The sequence below is a fragment of the Mus caroli genome, chromosome 8 (genome assembly GCF_900094665.2).
Source record: "Mus caroli chromosome 8, CAROLI_EIJ_v1.1, whole genome shotgun sequence".
NCBI classification, from domain to species: domain Eukaryota; kingdom Metazoa; phylum Chordata; class Mammalia; order Rodentia; family Muridae; genus Mus; species Mus caroli.
Genome location: NC_034577.1, coordinates 98,458,903 through 98,485,279, shown reverse-complemented (window position 1 = coordinate 98,485,279; position 26,377 = coordinate 98,458,903). Strand labels below are relative to the sequence as shown.

The 26,377-nt window shown below is 36.0% G+C and overlaps 1 protein-coding gene across 7 annotated transcripts in view; it reads right to left on the bottom strand.

The window, feature by feature from the left end:
* The window catches only part of Nfat5 (nuclear factor of activated T cells 5), an 86,079-nt gene that overhangs the window by 22,476 nt on the left and 37,226 nt on the right, over nucleotides 1–26,377 (bottom strand). For 3 of the 7 annotated variants that reach the window (XM_021171155.2, XM_029480992.1, XM_029480993.1), the window contains 6 exons: nucleotides 18,041–18,599; nucleotides 12,449–12,641; nucleotides 9,591–9,781; nucleotides 5,494–5,666; nucleotides 1,696–1,830; nucleotides 1,522–1,574 (listed from right to left, as the gene is read on the bottom strand). In XM_021171155.2, the coding sequence (XP_021026814.1) occupies nucleotides 1,522–1,574; nucleotides 1,696–1,830; nucleotides 5,494–5,666; nucleotides 9,591–9,781; nucleotides 12,449–12,641; nucleotides 18,041–18,599 (1,304 nt within the window). Of the gene's footprint in view, nucleotides 1–1,521; nucleotides 1,575–1,695; nucleotides 1,831–5,493; nucleotides 5,667–9,590; nucleotides 9,782–12,448; nucleotides 12,642–18,040; nucleotides 18,600–19,048; nucleotides 19,111–26,377 lie in introns of all 7 variants that reach the window. The other 4 variants (XM_029480995.1, XM_029480994.1, XM_029480996.1 and 1 more) reach the window with 4 other exon arrangements.

Sequence of the window (26,377 nt, the reverse complement as noted above, 5' to 3'; positions counted from 1 at the left end):
ACTGAGCCATTTTTCCAGCCCCATAAATAACAGTACTTTTTAACCACTTGAAATTACTGACTGCTTTCTCTCTCTCTTGAACAACAAAAATAAAAGCTTCACAAAACCCTAGGGTGTTCTGTCCCACAATCTGTCAAGACAATAGTACCATACATACATGTACTCAGATGTCATTTGTGAATTCTTACCAACCTGGCCTGAAAGTCTTACTCCTGCCTCAACCTCTAAATGCTCGGTTTTAAAGGTGTGTGTGCCACCATGTCCAACTACAAAGTTTTGTTTATTTCAATACCTTCTTCTCTCTCTAATATTTCATTTCTGTTCTCCATTTGCTATAATCTCTAGGTCAGCTCTCCAGTGTACCAGTTCTAATTCTAGTCTAAGAAAATATTTCCCAGAAAGGCACTTAACTCATTCCTCTCTTTGAAATAAAAGAAAAAATTAAAAATGAACAAAACCATAGAACCAATGACCTATCATGCTATGATTTAGTTTGCAGACAAAAACTTTAAGTCTGGGCTGGGATGGCTCACTAGGTAAAAATACTTGCTGAAAAAGCCCAGGGTCTGCAGAGGTCAGAAGGAGAGAACTGACTCCAGAGTCGTCCTCTGACTGCCACTGCACACACACACCACACCCACCTACACCCTACACAGTAAACAAACAAAACCCAACCCTCTAAGGACCTCTAGCATTGCACTTGTCACACAAACCTGATGACTTGAATTTGATACATGCATCACATGGTGAAGAATAGAGCCAAGTCCATAAATCTGTCTTGACTTAACACACTACATGTCATGTGTGTCTACATGACACATAAAATACTAACAGTAAATTTAAAAAGTTTTACTATTGAATTATTCATCGTTGTCTTATTTTAAATATATTATTTATATTATATAAGTATATTATTATAAATTTAATTGTTTAATTATTACTTAATTATTGGACTAAAGATGGACATAGCTCAGTTGGTAGGGTGCTTGCTTAACATGCATGAAGCCCTGAGTGTAATCCTCGGTACTGTAGAAACCAGGTTAATGACACATGTTTGCGATCCCAGTACGTGGTAAGCAGAGGCAGAAAATCATGGCCATCCTTGGTTATATAGTGAGTTCACAACCAGCCTAGACTACAGGAGACCTTACATCAAAGGAAATAAAGGACGTGGGGGTAGGTACATCCTATTCCTCAGAAAAAGAATAGACAAATGGATAGAAGGGAAGGAGGGAGAAAAGAAACAAGTAGGAGAGAAGGAGATAAGGAAAGGACAATAAAGGGGAGAGAGTACTAAAATAAAGGGAGATTACATTAATCTAACTAGTATGTCAGAACCCAAAACATGTACCAAGTGAGACCCTGTCCAAAATAGAAACAACAGCAAACTAAAGCACATTCACAGCATACAAAAGTATCCTATGGAGTAATAAGGCTTCAGTTGGTAGTGAAAACAGGTACTTAAGAAGTCAAAAATGAATTAATTGCTGAGTAAAGAACAAATTATTAAAAAGTTTATACCTGATGGAATAACTCCATGTCAATTTCAGCTTCTGATTTCCAAGAGTTTTCATCTGATGGAAATAAAAACAGTGACTTATAAATTTTTTTTAATGTTTTCATTTTGTAGTTATAACTGTATTTTTATAACAAATGAAACATGGAACAGTCTTTACCACTTATATGTCTACTTACCAGAAACATTTTCCTGGAAAATAACTTTAGTTCCTTTCAGAAAGTTCTTCCCAATTAAAAATACTTCTTCCTCTCCTTTCACTGAACAGCTATGCAAGCTTTTCTTTAAGATTTCAGGAACTCCTGCTGGCTGAGCTGTGGATACACATATGTAAGCTTTACATAGAAGAGCCACCAATCCTTAATTCTTATCTGAAAACAACTTGTAATCATAAATCCACTTTTATGAGTTGTTTTTGTAGATCATTAATTTTTGTTTTCTTTTTTTATTATTACATTTTATTTATTTTGGACCACCTGTCTCTCTGTGTATGTGTACATGTACATACACCACAGTGGGTAGGTGGTCAGAGACCAACCTATGGGAGTCAGTTCTTCACTTCTACTATGTGGGAACAGAGAATAAAACTCAAGTTGTCAGGTTTAATTCCAGCACCCACACAGCAGTTCACAAACATTGTAACTCCTGTTCCAGGGAATCTGATGCCTTCTTCTGGCCTCTGGCCACCAGGCATGGCGTGGCACACACACACACACACACACACACACACACACACACACACACACTCTCTCTCTCTCTCTCTCTCATGCAAAACACCCATGCACAAGTTAAATAAATTAAAAAAATTAAAAATCTTTCTTAAAAACTCTGTGATGTGATGGCTCTAATGACCCAATTAGAGTCCCAGAATTCACATGGTGGAAGGAAAGAACCCATTCATCCCTACAAGCAACCTTCTAACTTCAGATGTGCACAGTGGCATACATACAATCAAACACATACATACATGTACACATAAACACAGATACAAACATCCACAATAAATAAATGAACATAAAATTTGGGTGTTTGCTAAGGTAAAGAATAGCTGTGATAATTTGACAAAACTAAATACAATTAAAAAAAAAAGGGTTTAAATGACCAAGGGGGACTAGTATGATCATAATATCTATAATAAAATAACAGGAAATTCAACTGAATGGAACATCTCTTTTCTGTTTTGAAATCATATATAAGCTATAAAAAAATACCAATTCAGGCCTGTAACCCTGGCACGTAAGAGGCTGAGATAAAGGTGGGAAGATGAGTCACTGGGTAAAGTGCCATGCAAGTACTAGGATCTGAGTTTAGATTCTTAGCATTCACATAAAAGCCAGTGTGGCAGTGCATATCTGCAACCCCAGTGCTGGAGGCAGAGAAAAGAGGATCCTGGAGCTCACTGGCCAGCCAGCCTAGACAAACCTATACATTTAGGTTCTGTGAGAGACCAAGTCTCAAATATATAGGTAGAGACTAAGAAAGCCAGATGCTGTACACATGCACATGTACCTGTAGGCATACATGTCCACACAAACACAAACACACTTACACACATAAAATAGAATCTGAGGCAGAATGACCTTGAGTTATAGGTTACTTATCAAGGACCCCCTTGCTGCCGGGCAGTGGTGGCACACGCCTTTAATCCCAGCACTTGGGAGGCAGAGGCAGGCAGATTTCTGAGTTCGAGGCCAACCTGGTCTTCAGAGTGAATTCCAGGACAGGCAGGGCTACAGAGAGAAACCCTGTCTCGAAACAAACAAACAAACAACCCCCCCCTCAGAAAACAAAAAAACAGAACAAGGACCTCCTTGCCAAAGAAAATAATCCAAATAATCCACAAGAAAAACCTCTATACACCTTTAATCTGGGCAGAGGGCTGAGGCAGGTGAATCTGTGAGTTTGAGGCCAGTCTGATCTAAGAGTAAGTTCCAGGACAGCCAGGGCTACATGGAGAAGCCCTGCTCAAAACAAAACAAAATAAAACAAAAACAAATATTTTCAGAGCTGGAGAGATGGCTAAGCAGTAAAGAGCACTGGCTGCTCTTGTAGAGGTTCAGGTTTGGTTCCTAGCACCCACATTATGACACATAATTGTAATTTCAGTTCCAGGGGATCTGATGTCCTTTTCTGACCTCCGCAATCACTAGATAAATACATGGTGCACAAACATACATGTAGGCAAAACATATATGCACATAAGTATAAGATAAATGGATCTTTAATAACTAAGAAAAGAAAAAAATTGTCCCATTTACTGCTTGAAATAAATAAAAATTATAAAAGTAAAAGGCACATCATTGAACTCAAAGGCATACTTTCACTTGTTTTCTTTCTATACTAAAGTTAGGGATCAGAGTTAGGTTTCTCATTTACAAGCATTGTGCTGTACAACCACAACTTGTAATAAGAAATGTGATGTGCTATTCTTCCCCCCGCCCCCATTTGAGCTTTTTGAGACAGGGTTTCTCTGTATAGCTCTGGCTGTTCTGGAACTCACTTTGTAGACCAGGCTGGCCTCGAACTCAGAAATCTGCCTGCCTCTGCCTCCTGAGTGCTGGGATTACTGGGATTAAAGGCACGCGCCACCACCACCCAGCTTGTTTTTATTTTATTTTTTTATTTTAATTTTATTTTTTAAATTTTTTAATTTTTTTGTGATGTGCCATTCTTTTTTACTCCTGGCATCCTATTTAAATGACTTATTTGCTCAGAAACCAATCCAGGCTACTTTAAGTGTTACAATCTCCAATTCAACTTACATAACATATTTTTCAAGTTATACAGTGGTTTATTTATTCAGTGTGTGTGCATCACGTCTGTGGGAGTCAGTCCTCTGTGCCACGTGGGATCCAAGGAGCCAACTCAGGTCAGGGTTTGACAAAATGTGCTTTTACATGTTGAGCCATCTTGACAGCCCTCAAATTAAATTTTTTTAAAATTTAATTTTATGTGTTTTGCTTGAATGTATATCTGTGCACCACACATATGAAGTGCCCATGGAGATGGAACAGTGCAACAGACTCGATTCCCAAGGACTGAAATTACAGACAGTTGTAAGCTGCCCTGTGGGTGCTAGGAATCAAATTTAGGTCTTCGGGCTGGAGAGATGGCCCAGCGGTTAAGAGCACTGAATGTTCTTCCAGAGGTCCTGAGTTCAAATCCCAGCAACCACATGGTGGCTCACAACCATCTGTAATGGGATCCAATGCCCTCTTCTGGTGTGTCTGAAGACAGCTACAGTGTATTCATATACATAAAATAAATAATTCTTTAAAAAATACATTAAAAAAAATAGGTCCTCTAGAAGATCAACCAGTGCTCTTAATTTATGAGCCTTCTCTCCAGCCCTTAAATTACTTTTAAAATTCAGTATATGATAATAAAAGGAAACTATATACAGCTAAGTATCTTTTTAATGTATTCTAATATCTTTATATTCTGAGATAAATTTCCAGTAGCCTGGGCTGTCCTTAATCTCACAATGTAGCTAAGGATGACTTGTACTCCTGATATTTTTGGCCCTACCTCCCAAGATCATCTTTAGTTTTGCCTAAAAATTAACACAACCATTTTTTGTCAGTTTTTCTGAGACAGATCTTGTCTTTCTGACTAGGCTGGCCTACATTCATGGCAGTCTTCTTGTTTCTGCTCCTAGTCACTGAGATTATAGTTTGTGCCACCAGAGCCAGCTGACTACAACTCTGTTTTTGGTCGCAGAGACAGAAATGTGCTGCTTTCTTTCTCCAGCCTAGACTTTAACTTCTGGGTTCACAGTATTTTCATGCTTTAGCATTCCAAGTGGCTAGGAACATGAGTGCTTGCCACTTGTGTGCTCTTGGCTACAAATGTTTCAAGTTCAACATGACCATATAAGCTGAACTATAAAACATTAAAATTTACAGATATCTGAAAAATTGACATGATAAACCTAAGAACTCTTCACATATCTAGCATCTTCCTATTTTCTTACTTACTGCATAAAATGGGGGAAGAAGGTGTCTGCAATGTCAGAGTAGAGCCATCTTTCCTTGTGATATTAACTCGAAAAACCAATCTGGCACGAGTGCTCTTTTTCTTAGATCCAGCAATTCCAATTCTGGCTTCAACATCGGCATTCCTCAGCTTCAATATTCCAACACAATCCACCCTAAAACAGAGAAAATATACCAAGTGACACCCTTGATGTATAAACAGTATGTTTTCTGTCTCTGAAACAGGGTTTCTTTGTGTGGCTTTGTCCTGGAACTTGTTCTATACACCAGGTTGGCTTCAAACACAAAGAGAGATCCACCTGCCTCTGATTCTTGAGTATTGGGATTAAAGCCAATAGTCAACATTTTATGACAAGTTTCCTTTTTAAAAAGGCTGATTCTTGGCCAGACAGTGGTGTTGCACACCTTCAATCCCAGCACTCAGGAGGCAGAGGCAGGTGCATCTCTGTGAGTTCTAGTCTACAGAGTGAGTTCCAGATAGTTAGGGCTAGTACACACAGAAATTCTGTCTTAAGGTAAAAGAAAAAAAAAAGAAAAAAAGAAAAGAAAAGAAGAAAAGCTGATTCTTATTAATTCTTTGAATATTTAATAGACATAAGGTCCCAAACTCACAAAATACCAATGGATAAATTTTAAATATTCAAAGCCCCTAATCTTGTTAATTTTCTATTTAGCATGGAAAAAATCAGTAAACAAAATTATTTTTAAAATATGAATATAAGTGGAGGCTGGAGAGATGGCTCAATGGTTAAGAGCACTGACTGCTCTTCCAGAGGTCCTGAGTTCAATTCCCAGCAACCACATGGTGGCTCACAACCATCTGTAATGGGATCAGATGCCCTCTTCTGGTGTGTCTGAAGAGAGCAACAGTGTACGCATATACATAAAATAAATAAATCTTTAAAAATATAAACATAAGTAATAGCCTACAATATAAATATAAGAATAAGACTTATTCTGTGCTTTTGTTTGTTTGTTTGTTTTTCGAGACAGGGTTTCTCTGTGTAGCCCTGGTTATCCTGAACTCACTCTGTAGACCAGGCTGGCCTCAAACTCAGAAATCCACCTGCCTCTGCCTCCCGAATGCTGGGATTAAAGGCATGCGCCACCACACCCGGCTATTCTGTGCTTTTAAAAAATATTTATTTTTGCCAGGCATGGTGCCCCATGCCTTTAATCCTAGCACTCAGGAGACAGAGGCATGGGTATCTGAAATTTGAGGCTAGCCTGGTCAACATAGTGAGTTCCAGGATAGCCAGGCTACATCGTGAGACTGTGTCTTGAAAAAAAAAGTACATACTATATGTATTTGTCATGTATTAATTAACTAATTAATTTTATGTGTATATTTGATTCCATATGTGTCGGTATCCCTGAAGCTGGAGAAGGGCATCAGATCTCTTGGAATTAGAGTTAAAGCTAACTGTAAGCTACCATGTAGGTGTTGGGCTCTAAAACCCTTGTCTTCTAGAAGAGTCATGAGTGTTCTTAACTGATAAACTATCTTTCTGGCCTCTATTCTGGTGCTTTTTTTTTTTTTAAAACTTTCTCTTTTGCAGCTAATTCAGATATTAAAAAAAGAATGAGGAGGTGGAGAGATGGTTCAGTAGTTAAGAGCATTGGTTGCTCTTCTAGAGGACCATGGCTTAGTTTCTAGCACCTACATGAAAGCTCCCAACTGTCTATAACTCCAAGTTCCAGATGTGATGCCCTCTTCTAGCCTCTGGGTACCAGGCATGTAAGTGGTGCACAGACATACAGGCAAAACTTCCATAAACATAAAGCAAAATGTTTAAAAAAACCAGAATGAGTTATGCTTTTTTTAAAATTAGCAACTACATCCTGCAGTAGAAAATTATATAGTAACAGTTAATGAAAATTGTAAAACATTCCTAAATTAACTAAAAAGCAGATTACTAAATAATACCTCAAGTTTGTCAAAAACAAAACCAAACAAAAACCTGGAAAGATAAACATTAAAATGGTAGTTTGCTGGTTATGACCGTGTATACCACCTTCTATCCCAACACTCAGAAGGTAGAGGCAGAAAGATCACTGTGAGTTCAAGGCCATCATGGTCAACACAGGGAAATCCAGGATAGCCAGAACTATACAGAGAGACCCTGTCTATCTGTCTGTCTATCTTTTTTTGGAAAGCCTGTTTCAAAACAAACAAACAATATAATAGCTATTATTTGTAGATTTTTTTTTTTTTTTTTTTTTTTTTTTTTTTTTTTTTTTTTTGGCTTTTCAAGACAGGGTTTCTCTGTGTAGCCCTGGCTGTCCTGGAACTCACTCTGTAGACCAGGCTAGCCTCGAACTCAGAAATCCGCCTGCCTCTGCCTCCTGAGTGCTGGGATTAACGGCATCTGCCACCACGCCCGGCTTATTTGTAGAATTTTTAAAACACCATTCATCCATTGTTGGGAGCATGCACAGCAAGGTCTGTGTGGGGCTCAGAAGACAACCTTTTGTGACTCAGTACTCTTCTACCATTTGGGTTCTAGTATCAAAACCAGGTTATCGGGATTGGTGGCAGGTGCTTTTGCCCGCTGAGCCATTTCTCTAGCCTAAGGTCAAATTTTGAAGTGTATATTTTTTCTGTTTTCTTTTAGAAATAGAGTACAAACATACTACATAGTCAAGTATGACCTTGAACTTCTGGCTCTCTTGCCTCCACCTCAGAATGTTTGGGCTATAGACATGCACCACCACACAGAGGTCATGTAGTGCTGGGGTCCAACCTCAAGCTTTACTCATAACTAGACAAGTACTATACCAACTAAGCTATTTCCCCAGACCCTGACCATACAATTTTTATTTTTAGTATATTAATTAAAAATTTCAATAAGTAAGTCTTGATTTTATCTTCTAAAAAAGCCAGCATGTTCTTTGGCCTTTATTTCCCTGCTTTGAGAACTCTTTAGGAAAGCAAAACGTGAATGCAACTCAGTCTGAAACCCTTCTGGAAGAAGCCCTTTTGTCTTTTTGGAGTGATCCTAGTCTTTAATGGCTGAGCCATCTCTATAGTCCTGTAAGAACAGATTGTTCTATTTAAAACATTTTAATAAGGTCCTAAAAAAAAAAAAAAAAAAATCGACCTGCGGTGGTGGTGCAAACCTTTAATCCCAACACTCGGAAGGCAGGGGCAGGTGCATCTCTATAAATTTGAGACCAGTCCGGTCTACAGAGTCAGTTCCAGAATAGCCAGGGCTACAAAGAGAAACCCAGTATTTTTATGATTATCATAAGAATATAATATAATAAAAAAATTCTTGGGAGCTAAGAGACATGGCTCAGAGGTTAAGAGCACTTGCTGCTTGGTTGGGTTCCTAGCAGCTATGTAGGTTGGTCATTCTAGTTCCAGGAGATCCAATATCTTCCTCTTGTTTCTGTGAGCAACTGCACACACATATTGCACAGAAACTCACATAGGGATATAGCATACACATAAGTAAAATAAATCTATTTTAAAATTTGCTAAGAGCCAGGTATGGTGGTGCACACTTTAAATCCCAGGACTCAGGAGGCAGGGGGTTGTCCAGTGGTCTACACATTAGTTCTAGGACAGCCAAGGCAATGTAGAAAGAGCCTATCTATAAAACAAAAAACAAAACAAAAAAGAAACAAATAAAAAAAATCCCCCCAAAACAACAAAAACTCAATAAACAAATAAATAAATAAAATATAAAAAGCTGCCAGGCACAGTGGAACACATCTTTAATCCTAGAATTCAGGTGGCAGATCTCTGTGAATTTGAGGCCAGCCTGGTATACATAGAGGGTTCTAGGCTAATCAGAGTAACTTATAAAATTTTGTTTAAAAAATAACCAGGGCGCGGGGAGGGGGGGTGGGATGGGGAGGCTGGAGAGATGGCTCAGTGGTTAAGAGCACTCACTGGTTGCTCCTCCTAGAGGTCCTGAGTTCAATTCCCAGCAACCACATGGTGGCTCACAACCATCTATAGTGAGATCTGGTGCCCTCTTTTGACCTGCAGCCATGTATGTAGCCAGAATGCTGTACACATAATAAATAAATCTTGAACAAACAAAAAAAGGGAGGGGGATTAAGGTACTCACGCCAGTGTCATGTTGTTGCTAGGATCAAGACCAACTTCTATAACAGTGGTACCTTCAATGTCCACTTCTTTGCACGGAGTTGTATTTCGCCCAGTTACTCTACAGGCCTGATAGAATCCATGTGGTTTTACTCGACCAGAATCATTGCCCACAAATACCTGCAACACCACTGGTTCATTATGGCCTTCCAGCTGGAAACAGATAACATGCATCATAAACACTAGTTAGCATTTCAAATAAACTCATTATGAACTAGACATTCAAAATCAAATCATGTATTTAAAACTGGATGGAGAAATAACTTAAGCATAAAGGAAAATAGGTAAAACTTCCCTTTTCCTTCCTCCCTTTTTTGTTGTTGAAGACTGAACCTAGGAGCTCACAAATGCTAGGCTAGTACTTCACCCAAGCCATACACCCAGCCCAAACATTTTCTTATAAAGAAAAACTGAAGTCAGAATCACAGCAGAGGCAGGTGGATCTCTGTGAGTTACAGGACTTTATAGAGGCCTGTCTCAAAAAAACAAAACAAAACAAGACAAAAAACAAAACCATAAAGAATGAAAAAGAAGTGGGGGAGGGGAACACTGGAGAGATGGCTCAATTAAAGGCTAGCTTCATAACAAAAATTAAATAAAAACTGGGTCTTTACAAAAAACTACTGTATTAGTTCTACAATAACTACATTTTAATTATTTAGATGTGCTAATGCTAAACTGTCAAATAACCTATTTGCATAAGTTGGGAATGGATACACAATTGCCCAGACAGTATATAGATTACTCAGGATCTGCTACCACCACTGCATTGTATTAATGGCAACATCTTCATCATCAATGAGAATATATATGATAAATTTTACTACTTAAGCAGTTTGAGGAAAGTATTTGAAAAGGCAGCCAAACAAATGACAGGAAAATGGAGTTCAAAGACTGGATCATTAAATCCTGGGCCAGAACATCATCTGTGATAAGAAGTGTTTGCTTAAAGTAAGATATGTGATCATTATAGACCTCTAACAAAACTCTCATAAATAAAAAGATAGTTCATATTCAGAATAATAGTTGTAATAGAAAATGCATCTTACAATAAACACACTGAAGCTGTTGATAAAGGATGCAAAAAAATTATAAAAAGTCACATCTTTTCTATTCCATTATATTAGCATAGTACAGAGATTATCATAATCAGGCAAATAATTAAAGAAATAAGGAAGTGTATATCTATTGTGATGTCCTTCTACAAATGGATTATGTAATAGTTTAGCAGAGAATATATAAAGTTTTAATGGAATGTAGTTACTACAGAACTAGTTAGCAGTAGCTGGACCGGTCTCAGCACTTGAAACGGAATAAGTGTCTGCTGAGTGAATGAACAAATGAACTGTTGAGGGCAGTCATTTCATTCCCTATCACAGTCAGGCAATTAATCAATAATATATATAAATATGTAAGTACTTAGTTAGACCAAGCACAACATAAAGGCAGGTAATGAGATGAAAAATACTAACTAAACTATGAAAATATCCAGCTAAATATACACAAAACAAAACCTGAATTTCTCTCTTGCCTGGTACTTGTCTTGAGGTTGTTACTGGATTGGTTGCAGATGGATTAGTGCGGTAAGACAGGAACAAATGTTCAAAGACACATTTCCCAATCCTGAGTTTCAATCATGATTTCATTTAAGTATGAAATGAATGGCAGTTCATGTTTGTTTGTTTGTTTTTTCTATTTTCAAACAATAATATTCTTTATAATAAAAGTACCAATTGAAAAATTTTTACCTTAAATCAGAGTTCTGAAAAGGTAATTCTGATAATTTTAAGAATCTTATTTTCTGAGCTGAGCAGCAGTGACACACACCTTTAATCCCAGTGCTTGGGAGGCAGAGGTAGGTGACTCTCTTGAGTTTGAGGCCAGCCTGGTCTACAGAGTGAATTCCAGGATAGCCAGGGCTACACCAAGAAACCCTGTCTCAAAAACCAAGAGAAAAAAAAACCCTTATTTCCATGTTCTTATGCTTTCAGACAAGTGCTCACCATATAGTTCTGTCTGGCCTGGAACTCTCTATGCTTGCTATGAAGACTATGATTGGCCTCTAATTTATATTAGAGCTGCCAGTCTCTGCCTCCTAAATGCTGGAGTTAAAAGAATGTGCTACCATGCCTGGTGAAGTTCGTAATAATTTCTACTATTTTTTTGCATTTACTTTAAAATTTCTTCTTAATAATGCATTTTGGATGAATCTACTATCACTATTAAACAAAGGAGGAAGATAATTAATGACCTGCAGATATTTTTTTCTTTTCAGAACATACTCGCATCTCTCAAACTAAATTTTACCCAGGCATGATGGCTCACATCTATAATTCAAGCACTCAGGAGGCAGGAGGCTTGCCTTGAATTCAAGGCTGGCATGGACTACATATTGAGTTCCTGGTTAGCCTGAGTTATAGTGAAACATAATCTCAGAAAAACAAAATCAACCAGATAAATAAAAAATTCAAATGTTATCTAAGTACTACTTGGCTTATGGCCCAATTAGACATTTGTTTTTTATTATACTAATACTTCTATCCTTCTATTTCAGGAAGCTTTTCCTGAGCTTAAAATAATTAGTAAAATTGAAGGAAATTCATCACATAGATAAGTATTATTTTTACATGTATTTGATGGTTTTGCATGGGGAACATGTATGTGGGGCATGTGTGTGCCATGGTGTGGTTATGTGGCGGTCAGGATAACCATGTAGAGCCAGTTCTCTTCTCCCACCATTGACCAGATTCTGGGGATAAACTTTCACCTACAAAGTCACCTCATGGGCCAGTCTTATACGCTACTAAATAAAATGATTACCTTCACCGTAGGAAAGCCTTGCTGTGTTCTATCTTTTACAGAGCCTCGGCTGCCCTCTGTCAGGTACCGGGCTCGGTGTTGGGTTTCAGGCTGTACCACTATCTTCAGCTCCTTCCCCTCACTTTTAACCGGATACTGTCCACACAACATAGGGCTCTTCTTTACTCCAGTTCCCTTTTGGCTGTCCAATGTTCTGAGAATCCAAAGCACAACATGAAGGAAATATCAAAAACAGTCTTCTATAAAAGCTATCTTAGATAAAGGAAGAAACAGAAAGGCAATAACACTGAAAACAACTGCTTAACTTATGGATAAAATAGAACACAGCCTAAAGTATCTTTAAAATATTTTTGACCCAAGTGTAACTGCATGCCATGAAAGAGAAAGCTGGACAGGAAAGAAAAAAATTATAGTTGGGTGGCAGGAGAAAGACAGTGTAATGACTATTGTTTCCTCACTGCAATTCAGTTAAAATAAAGTGTAAAAATTATACATATCAGCCACATAAAGCTAAAAGACTAATCATGGTTACTTTTTAATCAGTCTTGCAAAAAAAAAAAAAAGAAAGAAAGAAAGAAAGAAAGAAAGAAATTGGCAAAAACTACCAAATCTATCTAAAAGATTCAATAATGAAGGTATATGTAGTATATTCTTTTGGACTGCTTTCTTAGTAAATCAAAATGAGAAATTTATAATAAAAAAATCAGTGATTCAATTTTTGGGGGAAATAAGATTTAGTAAATAATCAGTGTGATTTTTTTTTTAAAGATTACTTTTATCTGTGACTGGTTAAATGATTAAAGTAAAAATCTTGTAACCTGAGCTCTATAGTACTGGTAATTCTACGTGGTTTTGTTTTTTAATTGTGGAAGTTTTGTTTTATTGTTTTTTGGAGACAGGGTCTCATATACCCCAGGCTGTCTTCAACCTGTTGTATATAGCTGAAGGTGGCCTTGAGGTGCAGATCCTCCTGTTGTCCCACCTACCTAAGCCATGGTCCATCTAAAACTGTGTTAATTTAAGCATTTCTTTGGTTATCATACAATGCCCAAAACAGTGTTTAAGACCTCTATAAAGTAGCTATGTAATGCAAATACCTTATGAAAATAAGTAGAATAACCCCTCAACCCCTAGTAACATGAAGTAGATTTAAAATTACACATGTATGTTATTGAAAAGTCAGGGCCTACCATGCCTTTTTTTTTTATTCACAGCAAGGTAACCAGATCCCCAGAGGAATATTATTTTAAAAACAGAAGAACAGCTTTAACCCTGGTCCTAAAATTTACCAATCCAGTTGTGACCAAGCTACTGCCTCAGTCATAAGAGTAAAGGGAAGGTAGGCAGTCACTCAGTTGGAAGGACTCCCTAGGACAGGGACAGAAGTATGGAGGGAAGGGTAGCACTGGTAATGACTGACAGGGCAAGTTCATGCGAGATACCTGCTGATGAAGGCAAACAGGAAGAAGAAACAGACAAGGAGAGCAGAGAGGAAAGGAGTTTTTATACTGGTAAGAAGGGCGGGACCAGACCTTACTTGGGTGAGAAACACCATTCTCCTAAGTCTGACACAGGTAAGTCAGAGATAACCTGTATGTGTAAGTCATTTTAAAGTCCCTAGAGGACTAAATCTATGAACAAAAGTATCAGGCTGAAGTGGAATAATGGGGAAAATAATGATTTTCTTTTTAGCATTCTGGGTGAATTTAAATGTTAGGATTGAAGAGTGTATAATTTCTTATACATGAGATTCTATAATAATCTGTTTTGTATTCATCTTATTACCAAAGCAAAAAAGAAAAGAGGTATATTTAAAAACTATGTAAAAGTATCTCCCACATGTATATACAAAGGAACTAAAAGAAATTATAGTGTAATGACAACAGCAATTTACATGAGTGACTAGATTATGGGCTATTTACTTAATTTCTTGTATTTTTTCCAAATACTTACAATTCATATGTATTGATTATAACAAAAATGAAAAATTTGATACTGAAATACTAAGAAAACTTGAATGACATGACAACTTATTTCAACTGGTAAGACTTTTATTTATACTAATCAAGCTAATGTTTTGAGAGTAAATCAAAATGGTTCCTGTAAAACAAATATCTTATTTGTAATAAATGTTTGTTGAGTGAGTTGATATATATATTATATGCATATATATAAAATATATATGCTAATATATATGTGTGTATGTATGTATATATATGTATATACACATACATACACACACACATGCACTAAAAAGACCACAAGGAATTAAATTTAATTCCTAACATACTGAAAATGTTCCTGTTGGGTTTTTTGGGGGGGGGCGGGTGTGTGTGTGGATTCTTACTACATAGCCCAAACTGATCTTGAACTCACTACAGGCCAGGCTGATCTCCCTCTCACAAACCCATAGCCTCAGCTTCCCAAGTGCTGGGCTTACATGAGTTTACCACCCTCCATGCCTGGCTCTGAAACTATATTCTAAAAATCTCTTTATTCTCTAAGTTTAAATGTAAAAGTGGAAAAATGTATATTTTCATCTACAGACATATAAAACAATGAAATCATCAACTAATTCTTAGAAAAGTAGTAATTCAATTTATAAACTGTTAAGGTAAAACAGCTTCAGAAAAAAGCAAGAAAACAGCAGTTCATTACATGGGGATTAGTTGATTTATTTTTGCAGGGCTGAATATCAAAGGTAGGGCTTCCTCATGTTAGAAAGAGACTTCATCACTGGAATCTTACATCTAAATGACAACTTCCATAGATAATGTATTGTGGCACATTCTACTTAGAAGTCTTAGAATGACATTCATGTTCTTTTGTGCTAGATATTCCTTCAGGTTTTCTGTTAAAAAATAATTTTAACTACAAAAAGGCCTAAAATGATTTCCACATCCATATAATATCATAATTAAACTTCTAGAACTTTAAAAGATATAGTGCTGCTGATTCCCAGGATATTAGTGAAGAATTTAAGATTGATAAGGTCAGCAATACTGACATACAAAGAGGCTTTAAGACAGATGTTTCCTTAATAAGCCCTAACTTTTTAGTTGTAAAAATAATCATCTTTCTGTTTGTCAGTTATCAAAACTTCAGGTTCACGAAGATAAATGAACTGCTATATGCAACACATCAAGTTCATTTAATAAATACTTAGCATTATATAAACTTCAAATTATGTCATATTAAAGACTTTCTAACTTATCTCTCAAAACATTTCAAAATTTCATGTTTCTTTTCTTTTTCTTCTTTTGGTTTTTCGAGACAGGGTTTCTCTGTATAGCTCTGGCTGTCCTGGAACTCACTCTGTAGACCAGGCTGGCCTCGAACTCAGAAATCCGCCTGCCTCTGCCTCCCGAGTGCTGGGATTAAAGGCGTGCGCCACCACACCCGGCTCAAATTTCATGTTTCTAATATCTCTTTCATTTTTTTTTAAAAAGAGGCAATTAGATAGAACTGAAGGTTGTTTAAGAATGGTTGGCTGTCCATGTATTTTACATTTGGTTTCATTTTTTCCTCAATATATCTTATAAATTCAAATTTTAAACTTCTTTATCATTTTCATATACTATTGTTAAATAATTTTCCATTACCTAAGAAGATGGGCATTTCTTCTGCTGCTTGATGGAGTTTCTGCTTCATGAATTATTTCATGAAAGTTTTGTCTTGACCAATGTCATTATACTTTCCCTGGTAACCTCAAATCATTTCTAAGATATATCTATCATACAAAAGCAGAAGCAGAAAAGATGTAGGTCAAGAAATCTCTTTAATCAGCAACAGTAAATCGCTGTTTGACTATCCCCAAGTCAAAACTTTACTGTTATTAACTGGAAACTTTAATAACTATTTCAGTACAAATAGGAAAATATCTTCCACTGTAACTCTGTAAAAAAGGACCCTTTCCACTGCAGCCCAAATAAGCCCACATATATTTACTGCCATGCACACCCCTTTCAGATCTGTACTATCAGTCACACTTCTTTATGTGACTTGGAGTGTCCAGCACATTTCAGAGTCTTATTTATCTTTGAATAAATACTCCTTTCTAGAGTTCCGGAGTGTTAAGCTGTGATGTGTTAGGAAAGGCTTTATCTTGTTTTCTTTTGGAAACTGCCTAATCTAGTCTTTTTGAAACTGTAAAGCATTTAAATTATTTAACTATAGCACTCTAAAGGAGTTTTAATGAAAGTATAAAGAAAAAGAGTAGGCTATTTTTTTTTCAAATTAATTTTCAGGTTAGACTTTAAGGACATGAGTTTCACTTTAGGGTTTCATACATTTGAGTATAGACTTACTAATTTTAAAATGTACACAGAAAATATTTGAGGACACATTTAATCTTTATTATGATAAAGACTGAATTGGATTTTTTAATGTAACAAGTCAAAGATGTCATCACAAAGTACACCAGTCTAAGCTTTCAGACTATTTCTTTTGTGATGGGAAGAAATTGCAAATGACCCTGCATTACCTAAAGAGTCACACTCAGTGCCTCCTCAAAAACTAATTCTCGAAATCTAGTGAGTTAAATTTTATTGAATATATTGTAGAAACTTTTACTTTCAAAAGTCTAGCGACTAAATATTACAATTAAAATACTAAAGGAATCCTAAGTCAGGCAGTGGTGGTGCACACCTTTAATCCCAGTACTCAGGAGGCAGAGGTAGGTGATCTCTGAGTTCAAGGCCAGCCTGGTCTACAAAGCAAGTTCCAGGACAGCCAGGGCTTTACAGAGAAACTCTATCTCAAAAAAAACAAAAACCAAAACCAAAAACAAAAAAGACTCCCAAAAACAAACAAGCAAAAACAAAAACAAAAAAACCCCAAGGACCCAAGACCCCCCAAAACCAAAAGAAATCCTAAAGTATATCATATTAGTCTATCTATATAGCATGGAGTAGTGCATCAATGGCACATATGAACAGAAAGCTCAAATGTGTACCACAATTCTGTTTCATTATCCTTCAAATAAGAAACAGAATCGGGGGGCTGGGAGGGGGGTAGTAATAATTTTTTTAAAAGGCCCAAATTGGCACACTGTACAAAGGAAAAAAAATTCAAGCACATGAACCTAAATGAGAATTAAGTCATCTCTTTTGTTTTCTTATTTTTATCAAGTAAAGTCAAAAAACATGAATATAATGTAAAATTCTCTGAAAAATCTAAGGGAATGGCCCATGAAACAAACTGCTAGAAGAACAAATCAGTTTCTGGAGAAACACTAAGGTGTTTTAGCTATAGCATTATTATATTGCTCCTTACTTCTGCAGGTAAAGATATTTTAAAAATACTTTTAAAATATAAGTTCATTTGAAGTTTAAGTTATTTCAAAACAGATTATCTTTTCCTCTATGCCTAACCATACGCATAAAATTCCTTTGCTATAATCTACTGCTATTTTTATATTATTTTTCTAGTAAAATTTGATTATTTTAAGTTAAAATATCATGTACTTCAAGGAAAAATTAGCATTTTTTACTTTATATGCAAACTTGAGCTGAGAATTAAGAAAATTTGGGAATGATTTACTTTTTTGTTTTGCATAATGGTGATAGAACTTTAAAAAATGTGGATACCAACCCATTTCCAGCTTTTGAGTTGCCTTTGTTGTCCGTGGTAAGCTGAGAAAGCACATAGTGAGGTGCTTTGGCACTGTCGGCATCAAATATATCCATATTAGATTCTTCACAATCTCGTCGTTTGACCCCCGGCCTCTGCTTTGGATTTCGTTTTCGTGATTTACGAGGTACCTCAGTGTTATCATTGTAGGAACTGGTGCTCATGTTACTGAAGTTGGAGGGGGAATCCTCCATCCACATACTGCAGCTCTGCTCAGATTCCAATCCACACCCCTCATCCTGGCAGGACATCCGACTGTTATCCAGCAAGTCCTCAGGTGGTGGTGAGATGTACAAAACTGTGTGCCTCTTCGGGGTTGATGGATGCTGCTGAACTGTGTTACCGGTTAACTGCTTTTCACTTACCCCTCTGTTACTTACCCCCACGGCTGAGGAGCAGCTCTCCACTTGCATAGCCTTGCTGTCGGTGACTGAGGTAGAATAAATGGTAGGGCTGGAAGAGGTGGTAAAGGAGCTGCAAGCACCGCCCATGGAGGAAGAGGAGGGAGCTGAAGAAGCATCTGCAGTGTATAATCCAAGAGTAAGTACACTAGACGTGTTTTCACCTAGGCTGGCTAGCAGTCCCAATGAAAATGTGATTTGTGAACTGATTGTTTTCCCCAAAAGAATAATTGGAATTTGGTTAAGTTTTAGAATATAAATGCTTTAAGCAATATAAAGCCTAGAAATATAATTTTTGAAAAATGCCCAAATAGCATTATTTTACTTTTGTTATAATTGATAGATTTTTTAAAAATCTAATTTGGTGTTTTAAGCTGTAAAGCAAGAATAAAGCTTTTATTGCCTCAGCTGAACGTTCTGTTGAATTTTGATCATTTAAAGTAATACAGAAAACCCCAATATGAAACATATGCTTGTGGTCCACATTCAATGCCAATTAAATAATTCATTATAGAATTTGAAAAGTGGGACTGTGCTTAGCCACAAAATATTAAAATAAGTTTCTAACCTATGAAGCAGAGAACTACAGGTCATTTTTAATGCAGACACTCCCTGCTTCAGAGGCAAATCCTGGAATAAAAATATGAGAAAATAAATGAGAAAAGAGCTGCTGATTATTCCAGATACCAATTATAAAATGAAAAATAAATAGAGAAAAATATAGATAATCAACTGAACTGGAGGCAAAATGGAACTGGTACAATCACTAGAACTGATTGTAAAATCCACGAGAATAAAGATGAGAAAGGCTTGGTGTGGATCAGGCTTGCTTACAGGGTGGCCACTGAGAATCTCAAGGTTGGAAATAGCACATCAAATCCACAAGTAACAACAACAACAAAAAAAATCTATCCTTTAAGAATGAATAAAAAGCAAAACCAGGGTGGCTGCTAGATGGACTTTTCCTATAAAGTTCTCATGTGCTCAAACATTGGCTATCCCTGTCCATTGCTTCTCTTTTTAAAAGGTCTGCTTAATTGTGACTATCAGGTCATTTTCCAGTATGGTAGCGAATAGCAAATATTACTGTTCAAAGCCTAACAAAAAATTAGGCATGAAAATTTCTAGAATGTCAGAATTCCTATAAAAATATTTTAAACTAAATCACTTATCAAGTAGGGGGGGGGAAGCAGATTTAAATAAATCTCTGTAGCCCAGACTGTGCAGCAAACTGCAGTAGCAGTAGCTGAGAACACTGCTACTTTAGTTCTTAAATGCATCACCTCAGCCACACAACAGTGTTTGGGTTGGAAGTTACCTGTAATCTCACAAATACTATTTTATCATGTTCAAGATATAATGTGCACATAAGTAAAAATTGGTAATGCTTAAACTTAATTTTGTATCTTCAACCACTTATGCCACAGTTTTAAAACTGCACAATACAATGTTAAATTATTGAAATCATAATATTCATTGTCAATTATAGAGCTAAAATGTAAGGAAGTCTGTGTTTGGATAATAAAAAGCTGTGCTATAAATTAACTGAACTCAACTGAAAGCATATATCAAAATATGTAAGTTACTTGAAATAACAAAAAATTCTCATTGTTGCCAAGGTTGAAGAGCACAGCCATGTTAGCCACCCATAATGTGATCTATATGAAGCCACACTCTAAATTTTCCTCCTCCTATCATAAGTCAAAGAACCTGAAGGAGTAGATAATACCAGTTCCACTTTTTAGTTTGTATCCTTGTCAAATGCAGTAGCTGAAATTAGAAAATTCAGTCACTTTTAAACTGCATTCCAATTTAAAGAAAAATTTATCAAATTTGTATCATGCATTAATGCAATGTTTTCTAGGAAATAAATATTTTTAAAGATCTGTAAAAACTACAAAATCTAGATGCTAATGTCAATGACAGTTTAGGAGCTGATTTGTAGCCACTTTGGGTTTAAATATAGCTTTTTCTTTCTTTTTTTTTTTCTTTTTTGGAAAAATACTACCATGATCATTTTGGACGAAACAGGAAAGATATATCTAATGTTCCTCCATCTGTTCCAACTATTGGCCAAAAATGAAACTAAAATTTGTGCTTGTGTGTGTCTATATTCTTGATTTTCAGAGAAATCCTAGTAGGTAGCATGCACTCTTTGCAGTGGCTCACACAAAGCATGCACTATGAATGCTGTGAACTTGTATTTCTATAAAGCTCTTCCACAGCCCCTCCTCTCTGAGTCCAAGTACCATGCACATGAGAATGCAGAATACAAACATTTCAGGGATCTCTGCCCAGGGTTCTTAGCTTACAGCTCCTAGCAACTTTCTAAGTTGAACAGAGCAATAAGTAAATAAGTATCTGGTTAAAATTTTGGTCTTCTGCTTCATAGTGATAAAGGTGAAGGATGGGTTTTATTTATTTTTGGACAGGGTCTTTCTTATTTTTTGGTTTTAATTTATAACAAGCACATTTCGACCACCTGAGACAGTATTAATAAGATAATTTGGGTGAAGTTGCTAAATAACACAAGATGGGGGAAGAGGGGTGGTTGCCACAAGAATCAATCATATCCCAAAAAGCAGAGAAGCTGGAGTTTAGGTTGATAAACAGCCAATGAAGCCTCTTTAAAATTTTTTCTCTATATAAAAATTAAAAAAAAAAAACCTTAATTCAGGTGTGTAGGAAGGTGAATAGAACTACCACATGCTATTAATGAGGCACAGTCAAACTCCCACTGGAGGCCAAGGCTTCTAGGTCTTCTCCTATGCGTTAGCTCATTGGTCTATTCATTTCTATGCTTTAATACACTATTTATTATCAACCAGTAAGTGTGTTTGCTGAGTTCTGTGAGTTGTACTAGTAAAATAACTGAACTTAAAGAGGGGATCATGGGAAGTTTAATTAAAAGCAGTCAGATGAATATTAAATTCTATTAAGTTAGATTGGCAAATAAATAGGGTTAGAGATTTAAAAAGGATTTAGTACCTAAAATGTGAAATGCTTAGATTGTATAGCATTACAGTAGCAGTACCTGGTATAGATAAATTACTGAGAGTTTAGAGCTAACTACTTGCTCTTTCAAACCCAGAGAATGCTACAACAGTCTTTCCTAATATGTGTGTGTATGAAACTATTTATTTATATTAACCCTAAATTTATCACAACAAATTTTTAACATTAATTCACTAAAATATAGAAACAATATCAAGGACATTTTAGATTTCTAAACATTAACCTGTCAATTTCAAGAATTCCCAAAAAAGTAACAAGAGAATTATTTCTGGGAATACTATAAGTATACTTAAGTAAAAGATCTTTCTGTCAAATCATATAATCACTCTAAAACAAAACACCAAACAAATAAAAAAAACCCACAAGAAACACCTTAATTGGCATTCTATAGAACTGAAGGGCATTCTATAGAACTGAAGTGATAATAAAATCCTGTGTGTGTGTATGCATATGTGTGTGTCTGTATGCATATATGTATGTATATGCTTATATTTTTGGGTGTGTGTGTGATATCTTTGAAGCAGTTACTATGTATCTCTGGCTGACCTGGAACTCACAGAGACCTGCCTGTTCTGCCTCTCAGTGCTGGGATTAAAGGAATGTGACACCGCCCTCCTACTGCTTGTTTTTTTTTTGAGTCAAGGTCTTGCTATGTAGTACAGGTTGGCCTTGTATTCATACACTCTTCTTGCCACATTCTCCTGAGTGCTGAGACTGCAGGTGTGTATGACCATCCTGGCCTTGGATACTCATTTTTATTTATAAGTTTGCATGAATGAAATATGGTACCCACTTCCCTAATCAGTGCGAAGTCTTTATTTTTATCTGTCAGGAATGTTCAGTCTCTGTTAAACTAACTCCTGCATATTAAAAATACAGAACTCCTCAAATAAATGTTTTAATAAATGTTTTTATTTCTCTTAAAAAGATTTGTTTTTATTCTAAGTGTATCGGTTTATGTGTATGAGTGTTCTGGCTGTATGAATATCACAGTACTATGTGCCAGAAGTGCCTACAAGAGGCCAGAGGCCATAACAGAGCATTGTGTTGTGTGAAACTGGAGTTACAGATTGTTACAAGCCACCATGTGAGTACTGGGAATCAAACTCTGGTCCCTTAGAAGAGCACTCTGCTTTTATTTCTTTGTAAAGCAAAATGGTTATAAGGTATTTCCATGATTAACTATATAATTTTATTTGTTCCTTGAGTCTTTTACCGATCTTTTATACTGGAAGTTTTTCTGAAAATTATTTTCTCTTCTAAGTAGCATATAAACACATTTTTTATTTTCTTTATAAAATAACTATTTTGAATTTAGCTTAATTTATATATGCTATTTTCTATAACACTTTCTGTGACCACCAAGAATATCTCAAACCAATAAGAAAACTAATTTACCAGTCCATAAATAACTAGTGAAAATTTATAACATCAGAAGGATTATATTAATTTTAAAATGTAAAAATGAAGGGAATCTGTGTGCAATAGTATATGCCATTAATCTCAAAACTTGGGAGGCAGAGGCAGAGGTAGAGACAGGTCTGTCTCTGTAAGTTCAAGGACAGCCAGGGCAATGTAGAATGACTTTCAAAAACAAAAACAATTAAAACACAACAAAAAAAGAGAAACATCAACATCATGCCTATAATTCTATTCTTTGCAAATAAAATGTCAGCCACAATGTACTGGACATATGGCTTATTCTTCTTAAAGTTAAGATTTATTTTGCTATATTTATTTACCTATTTACTTGTTTTGTATGTGTTGTTTTATGTGTATGCTCATATGCCATTGCATATATGTATGGGTCACATGACAAATTGTGTGAGTTGGGTTGAGAACCAAATTGCCATGTGGGTTCCAGGGATCCAACTCAAGTTGTCAGGTGTGGTGGCAAGTTTCTCTACTTACTGAATCATCTCACTGGCCCTATAAGGCTTCTTTTAATTATTGATGAAGGAGTATTAAGATTATATATAGCTTAGTGGCAAAGCAATGCTTACTACTCATGATGTCCTGGCTTCACTTCCCACTTCACAACAAAGAGAACTGACATATCACTAAAGCCCATTATGATTTTTTAAAGTACTTGGAATAAAAAGATTGCCAGAACATACAAATATTGAATTTTTAAAAAAATAAAATAAGGGCTGGTGAGATGGCTCAGTGGGTAAGAGCACCCGACTGCTCTTCCAAAGGTCCGAAGTTCAAATCCCAGCAACCACATGGTGGCTCACAACCACCCGTAATGAGATCTGATGCCCTCTTCTGGTGTGTCNAATAAATAAATAAATAAATAAATAAATAAATAAATCTTTTAAAAAATAAAAATAAAAACAAATAAAATAAAAAACCAAGCCAGAGGTGGTGGTACATGCCTTTAGTCCCAGTGCTTGGGAGGCAAAAGCAGGCAGATATATGTGAGTTTGAGGCCAGCCTGGTCTACAGAGTGAGTTCTAGGTCAGCCAGGGTTGCATAGTGAGCCCCTGCCTCAAAACAAAACAAAATGAAAAACTAAATAAATAAATACTGGATTTTAAGTTTTATCACATAAGAGAAACCTACGGGTATTTTACATATTCCTTGCTTAGACTATACTTTAAAATGAAGATGTTAGTTTTAGGTGTGTCATGTCAACTACAAGTTATGTAATGACCATAACATTTTAGTGCTTAAAATGACATTAAAAAGAGCTTATATTTTATCTGGATCTAATACTATTTAAAGAGAGTTCTCAAACCAGAACTATTCTTTAAGGTCCTCAAAACAAACATGTTTCACTGACTTAAAATGCATTTCATAAATGATATTTAACTAAGACCCTGAGTTCAGACACTAACAATTAAATGCACATGTGTATTTATACATTTCAATTATCTGCAGTAGTCGAATTATCTAAAAGGTCACTACAGCAAGGCCCATGAACTTCTGTAGTGCATTATGTGAGCCAATAGTGGAACAGAGAAGGAGGCGACTGCTTACCCAGAAATACTCCTAAAAATCAACCAAGGCACCTGTATAGCTGCTGATCTAAAACATACCGAGAGTTCTTTAAGAGGAGTCATATTTGTCTTACTGGTAACAATGAATTCAAAACTCATCATTTTTGTCTGATAAAAGTCACCATGTAAGAACATATTTTCAGATCATAGAAGAAAGACATTTCTCAGAAAAAAAAATAAGAACATTTGTGTTGCCAATAGACTGAAACATGGAAGACACAAAGTGGCTGCAAACCTGCTTTGTCAACACCTTACATGCCAATCTTCATTTTCTACAATTTCTTCTTATTCTAACACTAATGTAAAGTTTAAAACTTTACAAACAAATTTAGTTTTAATCAGTATCAACCCACTATTTAAAAACTAAAATAAAAACAAAAAATAAGAAGGAAGGAAGAAAGAAAGAAAAATAAGACTTATGAAGAAGTCTGAAAACGAGACCGACCTAGACCCTGGGTGAGATTGGATGGGTCAAGTGTCTCTGGTACTATTTGTCTTCACTATTGACAGACACTGTCACACAACCCACCACACGATGCCTGTCTCTGAATGGCGAAGCTAGAATGCAAGTTAAGTGCATTAATAGAAAAACAACTAGCATCCCAGCATATAAAATAAGCAATCCAGATTATTTTACAAAAAAACAAAAACAAAAATTGTAGGACTGATCAATTTACATGTTTAAAACAGTTTCAACTTCCCGAATGTACTTTTCCCACCCAAAATAAGTTTACATGCTACAATAATCAATGTAAGCTTTAAAAATTTAATTATTAACAGATAAATGCATGTAAAAAATTTTTTACTCAAAACTTTGGTTAACTCATATTCACCAATTTATTTTACTGTTTATAAATGCAATCTAATCCATAAGCCAGAATACTCTTTTTATATGTGTTTGTTTTATGGCTGTTTTTAAATTTTAGGCTGTGCCTTTACCCAAATATTAAGAAGTAGGAGACATATTCTGAACAAATCTGAACAAAGCAAAAACAACACCCCCCCAGACATCCCTATCTTTAATTTCTCTGTCACATCAATAGCCACATACTTTCTTATATACCCCTTTAAAAAGTAATCAACACGGTGTGGTGGTCGACTCCTATAATCCCAGCATTTTAGAGGCTGAAGCAGGAAGACTGCTATGAGTTAAATCCCTGCCTAGGCTACATAGTGAGTTCTAGACCAGCCTGATATAGTGTGAAAGGGTCTCAACAAAACAACTGGAGTTCAGAGTTCAAGAGACAAAGACATGCAGACCTCTGTGAGTATAAGGCTAGCCTAAGATCCATAGTAAGACCTATCTCAATAATTAAAAAAAAAATTAAAGCTGAGGGACTGGAGATATGACTCAGTGGTTTAAAAGCACTGACTGCTCTTCCAGAGGTCCCAAATTCAATTCCCAGCAACTACATGGTGGCTCACAACCATCTGTAATGGGATCCGATGCCTTCTTCTGGTGTGTCTGAAGGCAGCTACAGTGTACTCAATTCATAAAATAAATAATTTTTAAAAATGCTGAAACAGAGGTTGCTAGTTCTGTGAATAAAACATAGTTTAAAAACATTTTTTTAACTGTTCAATCAACTTTGCAAAACTATCATATCTTTTTAAAAGACAGAGATGTCTTATTGTAGCCCAAGCTAGCCTCAAACTCACTGTGTGACAAGGGTGACCTTGAATATCTAATCCCCTGACCTCCACGTCCAAAATTGTGAGATTACAGGAATATGCCACTAGGCCCAGTTTATGAGATGTAGGGGATTAAACCCAGGGCTTTGAGCATACTAAATAAGCCCTCTACTGAACTAAAATATAAAATAGCCTTAAAATAATTTTGAGTTGTAATCAGTAAATATTTGTACTTAGTATATATAATT